At 32.9% G+C, this 18,754-nt stretch overlaps 2 protein-coding genes across 8 annotated transcripts in view; one reads left to right on the forward strand and one right to left on the reverse strand.

The window, feature by feature from the left end:
• Nucleotides 1–1,040: 1,040 nt before the first annotated feature.
• Nucleotides 1,041–17,825, reverse strand: LOC148601003 (enolase-like). 3 transcript variants are annotated; one of them, XM_088556256.1, is made up of 13 exons: nucleotides 17,756–17,825; nucleotides 14,188–14,278; nucleotides 12,784–12,879; nucleotides 11,190–11,248; nucleotides 10,586–10,655; nucleotides 10,126–10,193; nucleotides 9,621–9,762; nucleotides 7,653–7,742; nucleotides 7,126–7,328; nucleotides 5,574–5,713; nucleotides 5,036–5,152; nucleotides 4,326–4,434; nucleotides 1,041–3,213 (listed from the first exon to the last, which is right to left on the reverse strand). In XM_088556256.1, the coding sequence occupies exons 2-13, from the start codon at nucleotides 14,270–14,272 to the stop codon at nucleotides 3,091–3,093; spliced, it is 1,302 nt and encodes a 433-aa protein (XP_088412382.1). In that variant the 5' UTR covers nucleotides 14,273–14,278; nucleotides 17,756–17,825; the 3' UTR covers nucleotides 1,041–3,090. The 3 variants fall into 3 exon arrangements, with proteins under 3 accessions (XP_088412382.1, XP_088412383.1, XP_088412384.1); XM_088556257.1 differs by lacking the exon at nucleotides 17,756–17,825 and adding an exon at nucleotides 17,504–17,579; XM_088556258.1 differs by lacking the exon at nucleotides 17,756–17,825 and adding an exon at nucleotides 15,024–15,123.
• A 162-nt stretch (nucleotides 17,826–17,987) lies between these two features.
• Nucleotides 17,988–18,754, forward strand: part of LOC148601004 (arf-GAP with coiled-coil, ANK repeat and PH domain-containing protein 2-like) — a 79,370-nt gene continuing 78,603 nt past the window's right edge. For all 5 annotated transcript variants that reach the window (XM_088555435.1, XM_088555436.1, XM_088555439.1 and 2 more), the window contains exon 1: nucleotides 17,988–18,169. In XM_088555435.1, coding sequence (XP_088411561.1) covers nucleotides 18,111–18,169 — 59 coding nt within the window. In that variant the 5' untranslated portion in view covers nucleotides 17,988–18,110. The remainder of the gene's footprint in view (nucleotides 18,170–18,754) is intronic.

Below are 18,754 nucleotides of genomic sequence, written 5' to 3' on the forward strand. Positions count from 1 at the left end.
ATAGTGTAAGATGTTTGATAATGTGCTTTAGGAAGAAAATGTAACTTTTTTCGGGGTTAAAATATGGAACATATAAACATGATACCTTAGATAGCTTATTTTAAACACACACGTCAAGTGTAGCTTCCGTAGCCTAATTGTAATGTGCCTTTAAGATTTTTAGTTCGACCCCGACTCTTTATTATTTTCTTATTGTGTTTTTTTTCGTTCTCAAAATGGCATTAATCAATTTCGGTAAATGTTTTCTCCTATTTTATCAATGGGCGGTTCCAATTTTCATGATTTCATGTTATAACACCTATTATTCCAGCATTAAGGCAAGCCGCTGTGGAATTTATTCCCCATTTATTGATATCAAGAAATATTAAATAACATGTTCCCAAATAATACAAAATTTAATTGACTCGTGAGTATTAAAGATCCTAATTATGGTTTTGACTTGTGAATTCTATTACAGGAAAGTTTGCCAAGGTGCTTCTAAAGAGATCCATTTTCTTTTACTGAAGTTATTATATATCCAGACATCAGAAAAAATGCAGATTTCTGGCCCCTTTGGGACTCTCGATCTTAACTGGTTTAAATCATCACCCACTGAATCAGTCCCGGTCTTCATTTGGGGTACGTTTCCTGGTCGCATGTTTTCAAAGATATCCATTTATTTTAATCTTATTTTCTGGACATCATGAAAATGTTTTCTTTCCTGACCCAAATTCCTACATTGTTCAAGTTACATTACCACCTAATTCAATCCCAAACTTTCTTTTATGGTGTGGTACCTTGTGATACAATTTTAAAGAGACCCAGTCATTTTATAGTTAATTTATTTTCTGGACATGTGAAAATGTTTATTCCAAGCTCCTAATTCATTAGCAGATCATGTTATAAATCCTTGATTCAATCTCAGGCTTCCTTATGTGGTATGGAATGTTGTGGTATTATTTCATCAAGATCCATAATTAAGTTATTATCTGGTAACTAAGATTGTCTAAGGACAGTGACAACTGCCTGTTACCATAATACAAATAAAAACCATTACAAGATTTAACCTTACACAGCTTTATTTGTTATACAACACTTTAACAACCACAGAAATGCATTAAACCATACCAACATCAAAACCACTTTGCAATAAGCTGCTGGAATAAACTTTAAAATTATCTTACTGTCAAGAATGCTCAATACTACATCAACTGGCCTGTGCTTTCAGTCATACATGTACTTACATCCATTCACCCTTATAGCACAGTATGCTGAGTATATACCATGCAATTATGTAAATTGATTTCCAGACACTGACCTATCACAGGGTATCATTTCTTAGTTGCCTGAAAGCTCTAGTTCTTAATGGAATTCTTTTGTTATAATACCAAAAACATATATGTTTGGACTTCATATGTGATATGTCCACAAATAAGCTGGAAATCAAAATGCATTAACATCTACATTTATACCAGAATACAAACAAAAAAATGTATAAAATTGTAAGTTTTATGGAGTCCATAAAAAGCATAATAATAAATAACTAACGAAAGAGAAGAAAAACACTACAAGGAATATTTAGCTCCATTATGACTACTTCATGCATAACACATGACAACTCTTCATAAAAGGAAGAATCCTACCACTGAATAACAAAGATTCTACACCATTTTATATTCCAACACACCAATCAGAAAATCAAACACACACACTCACAAATTCACTCCATTATCCCTTATATCCAACAGATCCATCTGCCTGTCAAACACACCTACACTGCAAAACCAGAATCATACACACACCAACATCATACACACTGTACAAATAAACACTGCAGTCTGAAACACAGACAGAACTGGTGTAGCACTATTTTGTACTTGGAGTTGGCTAAATGCCAAATATACAAATTAAAAAAAAAACAAAAAAAAAAACACTATTTACAAAAAAACCTATGTACATCAAAGATTATACACATTGTGTGGACTTGAGTGATATTGCCTCCCTGCATAACACTGACCCCTAGGATATTTGAGGTTTGTTCGAAGTTGAATGGATATTTCAAACAGGAAACTTAAGAATACAGTATACTCCCACTTAATTAACTTTTGAGATGAAAAAAAATAATTAGAAAAAAATATTAAAAAAAATATTTGTTTCAATCTTAGCAAACAATTTCTCTCCACAGTGTGGCACACAGATTGATTATTCTGTAACTACTTAACCTTATATGAAGAACAAACCACAAAACCTCCCAAGAGTCAAAGATACAGTGAGAAGACACAATCCAGCTATATACAACATATTTACAATCAACTAAGAAAATCCTATACATTTACATCACGATATAAAAAAAAATTCCCATACATTCTTTAATATACTCAACACACTGTGAACATCTTCAAACAAGGCGAACTTTTAATAAGGTAATTTTTACAATATGCACATGCAAAAACCAACCAGTAAATTTCACATGCATGTATATATTTCTTCATGAAACAGAAATACAAACATAACATTACGAACTCATTTAATTCACACCACTTTGGCATTCTGTAATACATTTCTATGGTTATGACAGTATTAACCTCATATATTTTAACCAAACTGATCACAAATTATGCTTAAAAGGTCTGCCACTTGAGTAGGAAAACTAGATTTCCAGGCAATGTATACATGTAGAACAATCTAAAAGCGTCATCTCATCTAATGAATAGATCAATTCATAGTAGAAAAAAACCTTAACTTTCAGTAGATGAAACATTGAATGTAAAAGTCTACTTTCTTTAACTGCAAAATATGATATAATTTTGGTTATCTCCCTTAGATGGTAAAATTTTGAAATAACTTAAAATGGAGCAATATAAGCAGTTGGGAATTATTGTTCATTGACAATAAATGCCTAAGAACTAAAGGCAAGATTTCAAGCAAACCATTTTTTATTCTAAAATTTACTCAGACAGGCCCAATGCCAAGGGAAACCCAACAGTTAAATGCACCAAAAACAAAAACAAAGATTATTTTTAACTGTATAAAAAAGAAAGCAAAAGCATTCAACAACTAAAAATGTTAGGAATAAATAAGTGTAAACAGTTTATAATTGTCTATAAATGACTAATAAGGGAATCGGAACTTGTCTCCGGCATATTTAGCATTGGCTCCTAATTCTTCCTCTATTCTGAGAATTTGGTTGTACTTGGCTAACCTCTCAGATCTACATGGGGCACCTGTCTTTATCTGAATAAGAAAAACATAGTTTGAACTGAAATTCAGATGAAAAAAAAAACCAGCTATTTCTAAATAATTCTTCTATATGTATTACTTTAAACTATTCTAATGCCAATTCAATTTTAGGAACAACACTCTTTATCAGTGTATTTAAAAAAAAAGAGGGGTTTGTGTTGGGGTACTTGAATTTTCAGAATTTTTACCCATCAAATACACGAAAATATGTAAATAAGTCGGTGTACACTATAGTTAAGGCTACTTTCTTCTTACATGTAACTCCTGTAGAATGAAACATCTTCCCCTTTGACCTTCCAAGATAGATTGATACATAAAAAAGCAAGTAGGTGATTTTTCAATAGTTTTTATTCATTTTATGCCATAACTCTGGCATTATTATTAGAAGACTGGCTTTGACTAGTACAAAACCAACTCAATCAACTATGTGTGTGTCTGGTCAGAAACTGAAAGATTATCTGAACTTACCATTATCACCCTAGATCAAAGTGATACCACAATTAAAGAAACTGGAAGAAACAAATTCAATGCTTTTGGTATACGCTAACCAGAATAAAATATGAAGACTTTGTACACTCCATGGAAGCAATGATCTAAAGGTCTCACTAACCACTTCCGGGTCAAATGGCCACCCCCCTATGTAGTACCGAAAACACACTGAACCTAGACATATGCATTGTAAGTGCATTATTTGTGTGTATTATGATTAAAAGTAGTCAAAATAAAGCTGAGAATGTGTAGTTTAAAATCATATATGTAATTAACTACAATAGTGTATGAATATTGTTTACATGTGTGTGAGTAATTTGCCTCCATGCTGTCAGTTAGCAGACAGGTAAAAATGTGGATTTTCAGTATTATTTATTCAAGTAAATTTTGTGAAGAAGTTCTACTATGATCGTACCATTAGCATAATGATTTTGGAAGCCTTATTTTCCAAGCTTTGCAACGGTATGCAGCTTTAAGATGTCATTTGTCCTGGGAATTCACAGTGAGACTTTGAAAATTACTTTTTTAACATGTAAAGTAATGGAAACATTAGAAGTGGTTAGTGAGACCAAATGTAGTCACAAATTAAGAATTATCTCCCTTGGTACCAAACTTACCTGGCCAGTACACAGGCCAACTACCAAATCTGCAATGAATGTATCCTCAGTCTCACCACTACGATGGGACACCATCACTCCCCAGTTCTCTAGCTTAGACATCTTCCATCTATTGATAAAAGAATATATGAGTATTATGTGGAGGAAGCACTGAATGTTTCAGCTTCAGAAGAGATTATATAATACAATGTATTGGCTTGCTGAGGCGACTTTACAAGGTCAACAATTAAAGCAGATATTGATAAAATTAGAAGTAAACATATAGTAAAAAAAAAAAAAAGAATCGTAATGGCGAAACCTGGATTTGTAAAAGCAGAATTCCATTAAAAAGGGGGAAAAAAATCATGTCTGACAGTTTACGACTACTCTTTCTCTATCTACTTGCATTATATGATAGTGTCTGTTTATATTTTAAATAGGTTCAATAACAATTTATTGGCTTTTCACATATGTTTTTACTGGGAATTTTCCTCCTTTTACTAATTCAATTCAGTATCTTTTTCAAGATTGAAAGATCTTTCCCAAAGTTTCAAATCAAAGGTCCACTAAAGGAAAACCAAAGATCCACAACAAAATGTCAGTGATAGGGTTGATGGTCCTGGACCAAATTACAGGAAATTTCAAAGATCCTAAGTCAGACCTTAGACCCACACTACTAAGGATCACTTTGAAAACTGATATAAATGGTTCTTCCACTCTGATTTACTTACGCCTGAATAGCCTCCGTAATGCTGCCAATTTGGTTGACTTTCAAAAGTAGACAGTTGCATGCCTTGACATCGATACCCTTTTGGACCCTCTTGGGGTTGGTGACTAATAAATCATCACTAAATATATTTCACAATAATAGTTAATACTTCCAAAGTTTAGTACTCCAGATTCATCTCAAGCAAAATTTTAATTTTTTCTAAAAAAAATTTGAGATTTTATATTCTAATGATGATATTCTTTATAGGTCCTGTTACACTGTCCCTGGGTGTTTTCTGTTCTTGAGAAACTCTTTAACGTTTTTCTTACGTACATGAAGCAAAAGGAGTATATTTTTATTAATTTTTTGTTTTGTTTTTTTTTGTTTCAGACAAATGAACAGTCAATCCTAATAAATTCACCATAACCTATGTGCTGACATTGTCAAATACGTGAGTGTTTGGTTTTTTTTTCTGAGCATAATTCATTTTTTTCTCAATTTTGTATGATTCTTACTGACTTCAGCACTTATTTATTGTACATAAAATAATCAATACTTACCCAACAATCTGAATTGGAACAGACCCTGTCAGTTTAGTATAGGCAGACCAGTCATCCTGGTCAAAAGGATCCTCAATGGATACAATTGGGTAGTTATCTACAAATCCTCTGTACAAGTCTCCAAGTGCATCAGGAGATAGCTGTTAATATATGAAAAGACATTACTGTATGAAGCTTTTTAGACAGGACAAATTTATAGAACAAAATAACTATTGAAATCAGTTATATGCATGTATCATATTAAATTTTACCAAAGCCTATCAAGCTTTCATTTGAAACAGAATGAAATCAGTCCAAATTACTTTGATGCTTACATAAGATTGATGTAAAATGTTGAATACAAACATTCCAATGATTTGTAAAAGTTATGTCCCTTATCCTAGGTATACCTCTTTAAGTTACCAAGTCATATAAAATTCATACACTGTCTATGATACATATGGGTGCACTATATAGTTACATTAAGGCGCACTGTTTCGCACACCATGTTACCCCCGTCAAATTTTGTAAAACTTAAAATTAAAAGTTGAAATTTGGTTGATATATTGTTGAAATGTAGATAAGCATTTATACATAGACAGATGTAATATATGTTATGGTAAACAAGTGTAATTTAAATGAAGGATGGTATCCGGAACTTTTCAATCCCCTGCCGTATTAGGTTCTCTCCTCAGCATCAGATAGCTGATTTTCGAATTACCGTATTTCGCACTAACTTTTGGGACTAAAATTGTGAGAGAATGAATCGAAAAGGGTCTTACTACTTTTACCTTTTTCAAACCTACTCCATGCATGCTTTCATCCTGTGGTAGTGTCTAAGTGCCTGACATTTTATAAAACATAGTATTTGGCTGTTAGTTTTGGAAAAGCACCCCTGATTTGTACTAAAACTCAGTAACATTTTTTTCAGTATATTACCATGGCTACTGGATTTTATAAGAATAATCACTAAACTACTTATAAATGACTTGAACCTCCACACACCCAGGATTTAAAAAATATCCACTTTTTTATGACAAAACACTAGAAATTTCTGTGTGGACTGCCTCATAACAGCTTTATTTCAGCAAAATGAGACAAAATTTTCAGAAATGACCTAACTGTATTGTACTGCCTAAGATTGATGTAAAATGTTGAATACAAGCATTCCAATGATTTGTAAAAGTTATGTCCCTTACCCTAGGTCTACCTCCTTAAGTTTCCAAGCCATACAAAATTCATACACTGTCTATGCAAGAGGTGATTCATGGTGCAGAAAAACCCTTTGAATAAACAATGCTTTTTATCTACATACAAGGTATGCGTACTTAAGTATAGTCCTTTTTGCATACAGATCTGTATATTGGAGAATCCATGCATAATTCTCCTACAGTATGTTGGTCTTTTATTTTGTATTTTTCTAATAAGATATTTCCCAAAAGATTTTAAGAAATGTTATCTTAGTCTCATCTAATGGATGAATACAACCTATCAGAGACTTATTCTGGTTGATTATTAAATATAATCATTTTTGTCCTTTGTTTACAATATGATTTCAATAATAAAATCTTACATAATCATTAGGATTGGAATTTTTGTTTTTGAAGTCGAGATCATATTTTCCATCTTTACAGAACTCTGAAGCAGCAACATCCATGCCTATCTTGATTTTGCCAGTGTATCCAGCCATCTCAATGGCAGATACCAGTAAATCTAAACCCTCCCTGTTGTCTAGGATGTTAGGGGCAAATCCACCCTCATCTCCAACATTGCAGGCTGAAAAAATAAATGTAATAAATAGCAAAATCCACCCTCACCACCCTCGTAGAGGGATCCTACAAAACAGGAAGTAAATATTGGACCATAAACAAAATCAAACAAATGGCCCTACTACGTAAAGTCTCAAACAAATGGCCCTACTACATAAAGCCACACACCAAACTTAAAACAAACCCATTCAATGAGAGTACAGATAATTTCAACCAATTTTAGACTGACAGATATACAGATCAAGGAGATTCCAATATACCACCAACTCATTAAGTGAGGGTAATATTAAGAGACAATACATATTCTGGGTGATGATAAAATTATGCTTACCATCCTGTCCATATTTCTTCTTGATAACAGCTTTCAAGTGATGATATGTCTCTGATCCCATTTTCATGGCTTCACTGAAGGATGTAGCACCTGAAACCATATAAAATTATGAAGTTTAAAAAAAAAAAAATAGGAGCTCTAAAGAGCCTGAATCAATTACCTAGCTTGATAAGCTTCATTCTATATTTTGTAAAATTGACCATGTTTTTTTCATGACTAAAAATTCTGTCCAGTAGTTTCTGAGAGGATTGTTTAATGTAATAGCATAAAAAGAGCAAACAAAATGATAAAAATGGGCAATAACTCCAGCATGGGTTAATGGATTTACACAAACATTTGACCATAGATAGATCCCATCATGCTGAACACTTTTACCTGTCAGAATTTGGCTTAATTTAAGTTTTTGAAGTTATATGCAAAAAAGCTGTCACAGCCCTATGTTCTATTTTAGAAACAACAGCCAAATTTTTTCGCAGATAAAAATGTGAACAATTTTATGCAGGACACCCTCAGCTTAATATCATACCAACTTTAATTGAATTCCGTCTGGTAGTTTCTGAAGAGAAGATTTTTGAAAGACATATAATCAAAAACATCTAAAAGGGTAACAACTCCCACATGGGTCATCAGATTTTCATAATAATTTGACCAGAAAAAAAAATTGTCATGCTAAACGCTTTTTACCCTGTCAGAATTTGGCTTAAACTAATGGTTTTGGGTATAAAATGCGAAAAAACTGCTGTCTGACCTGTCTGTTCTTTCCTTTTTTTTTTTACAGTGGCCATGTTTTATTAAAGTTCAAAATTTGATACTAACTTTCCCTGAATTCTGTCCAGAAGCTCCAGAGAAAAAAATGTCAACAGCTTACTTAGTCTATTGCAAGTTAAGTTTAAAATGTTAACAAAGACAACTTAGCCTATGGCAAGGTGAGTTAAAAATATTAACAAAGACAGAAGCCAAGTGATGTGCAACAGCTCACCAGTGAGTTAAAAAATCAGTAAAATGCTTCGCTGGGTGCAGCTTGATACAACTGAAGAGGACAAACCAAGAACACTTGTGGCAAGTATGAACACACCTCTCTAATTTGATGCAGCTCCGAGTTTTAATTGCAATAAAATATTTGATGCAGGATAAGAATTTGACCAGAATCAAAGTGGTCCCTTTTGGCCCATTAATAAATGCTCCAAAGCACAATCCACAAAACCAAACTTTGCCTTTCTTTGGTTGTGATACAACTTGAAAGAAATCCATTTACTTATAGTCTGGAAATAGTGAATTTTTTACTTTTGGCCCCTTTTTTCTAAATATTTCAAGACAAAAACCCCAAAAAATCTCTTCTCTATGTAGTATGACACTTTGTGGTACAATATCATATCGATCCTTACACTTATACTCGTTATGGTCTTAATACAAAAACGTCTATGGACAGAGAAAGATATCATTATATCAAGATAAAAATCTGTACAGCATAACAAAATTTATAATATTAACATAATTGGTATTTTTGTATTTATGAACTTTAAGTAGCAGTCTTTGTAAGAATCGTGCAAATTATATGAAATGTGATACACCCCAAAAAAGACTAACATTTTTATTTTTGTTATCAAGTTGCTTTTTAGGTCTATATGATGAAAGATGAAATGTATAATTGTTCATTCCAATCTATCTGCTCTAGGAGATAATCTACAAAGAAAATCCAACAGTTTCTATTGTATTTTAGTGTCACTTACAGAGTTATCTCCCCTAATTTTTAATTCTACAGTACATTCTATATAAATTTTATCTCTTAAGAGGATGGAATATATGAAAAACCACATGTTAATTTCTGTTAAATATAACATTTTAAACTAAATATCAAAAATAAAAATATGTAGGCTTTCCAACCACCTGTCAGATTTTGCATGAATCTTAGCTGAAGAGCTACTGAAAAGAGAATACAGAATTCTTCAGATACATCAAATTACCAACCAGTTGGAAGGATCATGAATTCCTGCATGGCAAGTTTGTTACCAGCATGGCTTCCACCATTGATAACATTGAATGCTGGGACAGGTAGGATGAGATCTTTGTTTCCAGCTAAATCAGCAATATGTCTGTACAGTGGTACTCCCTAGAGGTGAAAGAAAATCATGATTTTTTATATGCTTGGTAGATTGAAATGATTGAGCATAATACAGAGTTTAATGTAAAAAAGGTTTACCATTAAGGTCATTTTCAATAAGCTGCATCTTAAACATTTGTTACCCTCTAAATATTTCCCCAAATTGAAACTGAAAAGTTTCAATATTCTTTTAATCATAAATAAAATCCTAAGCCTGGCCAGAAGCCACAATTCAGAAAAATATCCTTTTTCTGACCAATTTTGGAGATGGACCATAAATTTCCAAGTCAATCACAGGAAGATTACTAAAATAATCAGTATCCAAGCCAAACTACATATAATGTTGATTGTATACTGCTTTTCTTCTTTTACCTTTTTGGCAGCACCAGCTCTGCATACGGCCATAGACACACCAAGGATGGCATTAGCACCAAGTTTATCTGCAAGAGGAAAAAAAGGAGATAGAGAAAAAGTAAGTAAATTTATACTGAGTGAAAGGTCCAGCAGATGCTATCTTACAGCATGACAGGTTTTGCAAGGTATCCGATTGTCAAAATGCTCCGACCTTTTTTTTAATACTTCAAAGCATAAATCCAACACTGTACTGAAAGAAACATGTAGCACATGTACCTATAAGATTACTTTTCTATTAAGAAGTAAGAATTTAGAGAACTTCTATTTCTGTTAAAAAACATACCTGTGGTAAGTGAAATACAGGATTGGAATGTTTTGTACATGAAGTCTATTTCATTTGTATTGTATAGATTTATATGTCAAACTTTGTACATGTATTAGGTAAATAATAATAAAAAAATACAGTCATAAATCATACCTTTGTTTTCAGTTCCATCTAAAGACAGGAGGAATTGGTCCACAGCTGTTTGGTCAGCTTCATCTAATCCCTAAAGCAGAAAATAGGGCATTAATGGTGAATTATGTGATACTCTGCCATAAAAGTATGGCAAATTGTTAAAAATGGCCTTACTTGAAAACCACATTTTGGATATAGCTGAAAATTGAACTTATATTTTATGGTACTAAACAACTGTGGGGACAGGATGACGCACAAAAATTCTTAAGCAGAATACAAAAAAAAAGAAAAAAATTAATCATTTATGTAACCCATCCCTGTAGTAAACCCTCAAATACTTTGTGGAATTGTATTTTTAGGGATACTTTAAAATGGATTTAGTCAATTTCAAAACAGTTCTTATGATAACAATATGAACAGCAATCTCTCTCTGGAATAAATATAGACAGTAAGATAATGGACTAAGAACCACAATGTTATTCCAAGTTGCAATGGAGACAAAACAAATACTTTTTCTCCATTACTATTGTACATTTGAAAGGTTAAAACAGATTAGTCCGAAACTTCCCCACATGATTCGGGTACATCAGACTAATACTATCTGGTAACATGTTTAAGTACTTACAGAAGAAACTAGTTTTGGAGCAATGTCATTGTTCACATGGCCTACAGCTTTGGATACTCCTATAATAAAGTAAGCGAAATACACATGTATAATAAAGAGAATTGAAATATGAATACTTTCAGCAGAGCTCACAAAAAAAAAACATTCCCTGCTGTCTCACTACATTATATTTCCTAAATACTTTGTTTGAATTAAGTTTTAATGTAAGATGCAGATAACATTTGTTTAAGATAAATGTTCCTTAGGTCACTAACCAGTATCTTACTATCTATCTGAGTGAGTGGGGAAGTTCATACAGGGCTAATGAAAACCATGAATTACCAAATCAAAAATGAAAATCACCATTTGCAGTTCTACAAAACTTAATTTCCTTACTTTGAACTCTGAAAGTTTTTTAACCATCATTCATCAAGTGGGTTAGGAGTTGTGGATACAAAATAAAGGTAGTCTGTACCACTTATCGGAATTAACTAGAAATTGTTCAGATTAAGTCCATCTCTGTGGGCCTTGCTATGGTAATTAAGCCATATATTGTTGTATATGAATTTGATTCAGGTGATCAACCCACATGCAAAATATCAAAAGCCCACATCAAAAGACAAAAAAAGTTGCAGGTTGGATAAGAATTTGTCAATGAAAAAACAGGAATTTGACCTTGAGGTTGAAGTTCAAGGTCATTAACCTCTATCCATGGAATGTGACACATCATTTTTAGGCGATCAATCCACATGACAAATATCAAAAGCCCACATATAAAGACAAAAAAAGTTACAGTCCGGACACAAGTCGTCACTGAAAAAAACCCCACAAAAAACAGAAATTTGACTTTTGAGTAAAAGTTGAAGGTCATATGCCATTATCCATGGTACACAACACATCATCTTTATGTGATCTACTCACATACATAATATCAAAAGGCCACAATGAAAGAAAACAAAGTTACAGCCTGTACACGATTTAGAGTGGTTACTATAGGGCAGCCGCCACTTCCACTTTTAATGGCGGGCCCTAATTAAGCAGTTAAAGGGTTGCAAATATAAAATAGGTATCCTTATGTTAATTTTTGTCGGATTGAATGGTTAAATCAATGTTATTAAAAGCCCAAATCCATTTACAGCAAAAATTAAAACAGAAATCACAAGCATTATCTAGTAACAAATATATATATTATATAAAAAATCATCATGTGGTTAAGGAGGATTTGAGAAGATTGATGGATAGAAGGAAAGAATTACACATTCTAATACAATGTAACCATAAACCAACAAACTTCAAAACAGACTGGATGACTTTGTTGTGAAAGTATCATAAATGATAACATTTCAAGATCTTTCAAAGATGTTTAATTTAGTCTTATATAATATAAAAATATGTTCATTATTTCTGATTTACCACAACATTATATGGCTAAAAATAAGTCTTATTAATAATTTATTCTGCTCATTTTGTTGCAGGGTATATGAAAATCTTCTGACACTAGCTATTCAACCTTTTATGATAGTAGCAAGTTTGAGTTCTGTATTTAAACTTTAGACAAAACTATTTTCTGCAAAAATGAAGAAAATAAATGATAGGATTGTACAGTGTATCTAACCTTTGCCATGGTATGCCTTTGGATCTTTGTCCCTGAGTTCAAGGGCTTCATAAATGCCTGTTGAAGCACCACTAGGTACAGCTGCTCTGAATAAACCTGAAATATAAAGCATGCAAAAGATTGTTTCTCACATATACCTGTTTATAAATAGGCATGCAATTCTGCAGGCGTTCAATAAAAGAAAAGTCCATAATCAATAATAAAGTGTCAATTAAAAGGATTGAAGGTCTGATACCCAGCTAAAAGAAATTTCAAAAGCCCAAGGGCAGAAATTGAGGGTCCAGACCTTGACAACCACTAAATTGAACCTCTGGTTTTATTACTGAGTGTTCTTAACCATGGTTATCTTAAAATATTCTTACTAGGTAGTATTAAGTTTTAGACTAATCATACAGCAATTATAGATAAAATGTATGATGCAAGTCATTAAATAGCACGAGAAGTTCTACATAAAGTAAGAAACATTTCAAGTGACCTTGAACTTAGACCCAATGACATCAGTGTTCCTTTTCATATGGACTCTTTTTTTTGTACAAGATAAATTTTTATCATGCATTCAAATAAGCAGTAGTTCGAAGTCTAGGGCCCCCAATATCTGAACCATTGAAGTACTTTTTACCTAAACCCTGGATCTTCAATCTCTTACATTGACACTTTTATTAAGGACTTTCATTTTCCTCAAGTGGGCCTTCAATTTGAAATTCGAAAGGCCACGGTCTTGTACCTGTCACTCTAGGATGCAAACTTGAACCTGTGCATTTTAAGGTAAACTTGTGAAGTTCACAAAAAGCTTAAACATGAAAGCCAGTATGGCAATTTATGTTCTGCAGTAAGTTTTTCACATACAATAAAAATCATGTTTGAACAATTTAAGAAGTGAAAACATTTGTGTGCATACATTAAAAATATTCTTTTTCTTATTTCAATCTTTGGATTTAATACAATTTATAAACATATAAAGGAATAACTCCATGAATGATCTTATGTTACTAAATGTATTAAAACTCCTAACCTTAACCTTCTACCTTAATACATGTATGTATAAGATAAATCATTATGTATTTTTTTGTCCAGTAACTGAAAACAAAGTTAAGGAAAAACAAATGCTCTTTGAACAGATGGAACACACAATTAGAGGAATAAAAAAAAAAATGGAAGACATCGCCAGTAAATGAAACAGTAATCAAGGGAACCAAGGTTATAATAGTAATCAAAAGAATGTAATCCAGGGACAAAGACCAGACATGGAAAACAGACATACACAATAAAGAACTAAAATCATACATACAAAGTAACAAAAGCAAATGAGCAACTCAGACTCCACTTAAAACTTAAAAAGCATGAACCACCCTACCGGTGGTAAGCGTGCCTAATAATTTATCAATATGAAAGACATTGACTCACCTTTGTCAGTTGTCAAATCTACTTCCACTGTTGGGTTTCCACGACTGTCAAATATTTGACGTGCTTTCACTGCTTTGATAGGCATGTTGCACTGAAAAAGAAAAAAAAAGTTTCTGTACAAATCACAGAAAGTTTGATACTAGTCAGAGAAGAAATCTATGAAAATAATCACATTACATGTACTAAAGGTTAAAAATGTAAAGCTCTCATTAAAAGGCTACTGACTCATAAAAAAAAAAAAATTTATACGCAATTATAAGCACTGTCAGGTTGCAGCTTATATAGACCGTTAAAATTTGTTTCCAAAAAAAGATTATAAGATTAGGTTTATTTTTTATTGTCTAAAAATAACTGACCCTCAGACCAAATTGATCTTACAGTAAGAGTAGACTCTACCATACGGTAAAATAGTACGCTAATAAGGTCATAAAGTTCCTGTGTAGCTGCTGAAGAAATAAAATGCTCCACATGGTGCATCTTGATAACACTACAGGTGAAAAACCTTGAAATGTTAGGGCAAGTATAGACCATAGTGTTAAAGTCTCCTGATAGATTGTAAAAAATCAACTACCACCAGCTACATGTTACATACCAGTGCAGGGAATTTCCCCAGTCTTATTAAAGTTTTCTACTTCAAATAATAATAAATTGTTGTATTTTTTGTCAAATTGATCTCAAACCTGTGATTAAGGCTATCAATGTAAAATTAGGAAACACTGCATTTAATTTGTCGGGAGTGGGGATGTGTCTAGATATTGTAGCAGGGAAACTGGTGTTAAGTTCAAATTAGGTCGTTTGCTTAACAGCAAAAAAGCCCTTTCCATAATATACCATACCTCTAATGGAAATACAGCGGAAAATGTAGAAAGAATGCCCACAACTTCTTTTTTGATGTAATCAAATGAAGTTTAGTTTTAGGGCTCATTATACCAACCCTACAACAAGAGACAAGAACATTGAAGAAGTGGAAACACCTAGCCAATCCTAGCTTGTCATAAAAATCCATTTACTCCTACTTATTGTCAAGACATAAGAAGTTTACATGTTTCTTATCCTTAATTTCTACACAGTTCAAGTTGAACCCCCAAAAATCAAGTCCAGATTCCTTTCTTTTTTTCCTTTTCATAAAGCTTATTGTAACAAAAATTCAATGAGATCCAATTTGACTCAAGTTATTATCAGAGGATCAGAAATGCATGTTTCTGACCCCTCTTAACTTATTCCCAAAATTTTATTAGTCCTAAGGAAAGGACTGAATAACAAATTTTCAGGACCTCTTAATTTATCTATCAAATAGTTCTAAGGGCTAACCAGCAAGAAAAGTATGTAACCCTGTAATTTTACAAAAGCAGACCCATCGAAACCTGCCGGACCGTTGGACCTGTCCGGTAAAATTGTCCCGGTTCCGGTAAATACATGTTGCTTGTCGGCCCGGGTGTCCGATGTTTTTTTCTTACGTTAAAGAAGATTTTCTCAAAACTGAAGTGTTTTTTGTGAATAATAAAACTAGAACGCTTTAATAATTACGTGAATTAGTCTACAGTCTAGCGAGATAGTCAATCAATTTGATTGTAAACAATAATATGTAACTTCCGGTTCATTCGCTACACGTCATTTCGTCCTTTGATATATCGTCCCTTCCGTTGTCTCGCTACTCGTTTACATGTGAAACATGCGGTCATTATATTGTCAAAATAATAATGAAAAAAATAAAATGAAACACAAAATACTGTTGATGTTATAATGACTAATGATGCAGATGTTGAAATATTTGATGAGGAAAAGAATGATATTGATAATGTACAAGTTGAAGTTAACTCAACACTTAACATTGTGGAGAGCCTTTGTGACAAAGACAATGATGATGATTATGAAGACAGTGAATGTTTTGACTATCAAGATGAAATGTTGAATTTTGAAATGATTATGTTTTATGCCAGAGATTGAGAATAGATTTTATAATTTAATAACAATACTTTATTTCAAATTTAAAAAATCAACAATATATAATACAAAGAACTCAAAACAAAGTACACGTTTCGTTTATGAAGACTCATCAGATACACTCTAGCCAAAATGAATAATGGTGACAAATTAACAAATTCAAGAGCCCATACCCAGTAGTTTTAAAATCAGCTTGATAATAAAATGTACTTGGAGATTCCCACCCCCCATCAAAAATGTTAGCGTGTCGATCAATTGTTCAGTTTTTTCGGTCAGACAAATTGTCGTTCGGTCAGACAAGTCATCACCTTGTGTCTGACCGAATGTCAGATGTGCTTAAAAAAATTTCGATGGGTCTGCAAAAGAGTATTAAACTTACCTTGTATTCTTTAATGAATATCACAAAAAATAAGAGTGAACAGAGATAGGCAGATAAGAAAGATAATTACATGTACATTGTGTAAGTCCCATCTCTGAATAAGATGCTACCTTGTGTTTTGGGGTATCAATCTTTACTTTGACAAGTGTACCATGAATGCAGACTAAGCCTGTAAACATGCAAGGTACTTGCTTAACTTGGTTTTTTGAAAAAAAGATGTGACAAGACCTATATTCCTATCTGACCCACAAATATTCTTTTTTTATCATCATTTTACTATACTCGGCGTCACATAAATAAGTTACTGTTAAAATTTGAAAAAAAATATTTTCTACGACTTTATTGACACCTACCGTCGTTTAAATTGTCTTAAATGACTTGCTCATTTGTTTAGCCAAACGGCTTCTCCCTATACATTGAATTGTTAAATTCCGATGAGATTTTAATTCTCGGTTCCAATAATTACATTGTCAAAATTCGGCCATGTTTACAGTGATCTGGTTGCTAGGAGATGTTGTTTACGTTTAAATGCTTTGTCCAAAAGCCGAGTAACCCAGAATGCTTTTCAGCATTTGTTCGGATATCTCGGATTTATTTTACGCGAACAACATACAATACTAAGAAGTTGATCAAGCAGACAATTGTCACCGGAGTTCGACTGGAACTTACGAACTTTGTAAACAAATCGTCCCGTAGAAACCAACATGGCGGATATTAGTATGGGATTTTCCCGTAAGGACTTGTTATGCACGATTTAAGCCAATAAGTGACTTGATGGTACTAACACGTCATGCATATATGCCAACTATTTTCAGATTAAATAAAAGAGAGATAACTCTAGCAGTAAGTCCCAACGGTTTAAAAAGAAGAGCTTCAATTTGAAAATGTGCTGTATGTTATATCAAGTATACATCAATGATCAAATGAGACAAAAACATGACTTATAAATTGATTTGAAAATCATTAACATGATAGATGCAGTTAATAACTTACATTTCGTTGCTAAGTTAGGCAAAGTAGCTACAGAAACGACAGACACTCAATGCAACTCTGACACTGAATGAAGGGTGACAAGGCCAGGACACAGGAAGTGCTCCATCAGCAAGGTTGCATTAATTTGTCTCAAGGTCAACATGTTTTTCAGCTTTGAGACACTTGACAACATGTATTCATAACATAAAATAAGGGAAGAAACTATAAGGTACAAAAATAATATAAAAAAACACAAAGTGCAGGCTTTCTTACCAAGTTTGAGAAGTTTTTCCACCCTTTAAGACGAATGTTATGGTGATAGTCTGCACGTTGGGAGAAGGGCAAGGTCACCGGAAGTTATAAATTTCCCCTTTTTAGTTTGTCACTAAAAGCAAGAAAAACAATTAATTTGTTTTGTTTCAATCTTGTAAGAATACATGAAATAAAAATCAATTTATTTGAAAAAATATTGACTTTTTACTGCCCTCTACAGTAAATAATGTGCAAGGGAGATAATCCTGGAAAGGAGGAGTTCGTGGTTGAGTAAACTTGAATGAATCAATATGATGCAGATGATTGTCTAATCAAATTGTAACGGAGATCATTTAACAACACAAGAAAGGCAAAAATGCCTTCCAAAGCAAATGTTGATTTCAAGGAATGTTTGAAAGATTCGCCAATATTCAGGTAAATGCTGTAGGTTTGCTGTGTAAAAAGTAGAGAATATTATAGATGAGACTGTCAGTCACTCAGTGTGGCTGTCATTCACTGACTCAGAAGTGAAAGTCAACTGATTTAAAAAAAAAAGTTTTGGAAGCATTTATATATCATATCAGACAGTTGGAATATCACATTTTCTATAGCTGAACACTTAAAAATTTTATCTACGACTACATTAGTCCGAATTTTCTCCATTGTACTCTGACCCAGCAACCCTCCTCTTTTTTATTTGGATACATTGATATGTTGGGTTGGGGTCAGAACATTGTGCCGTACAATAAGTTGGAGATTCAGCGGTACTGCGGAGTACCATCCGTCAACCACTTTTAACGACTTTCAAGTTGAAATTGTGCATGTCCTACCTACATTTCTGTCAATGCAAATTTTGATTTATCCACCTACCACAGTGGAGATATTTTGAGTGGAATCACAGTGTCTCCGCTCTCCACAGTAGAGTTATCATTTCGAAAACTGTCTATAATTAACTTCTCCTGTCTTTATACCATGGTACATTTTTGTATATTTAATGATTCTAGCTGTTTAATTACATTT

Source organism: Perna viridis, chromosome 12 (assembly GCF_037379345.1).
Source record: "Perna viridis isolate PV_CMFRI_1.1 ecotype Kerala chromosome 12, ASM3737934v1, whole genome shotgun sequence".
In the NCBI taxonomy this organism is placed as follows: domain Eukaryota; kingdom Metazoa; phylum Mollusca; class Bivalvia; order Mytilida; family Mytilidae; genus Perna; species Perna viridis.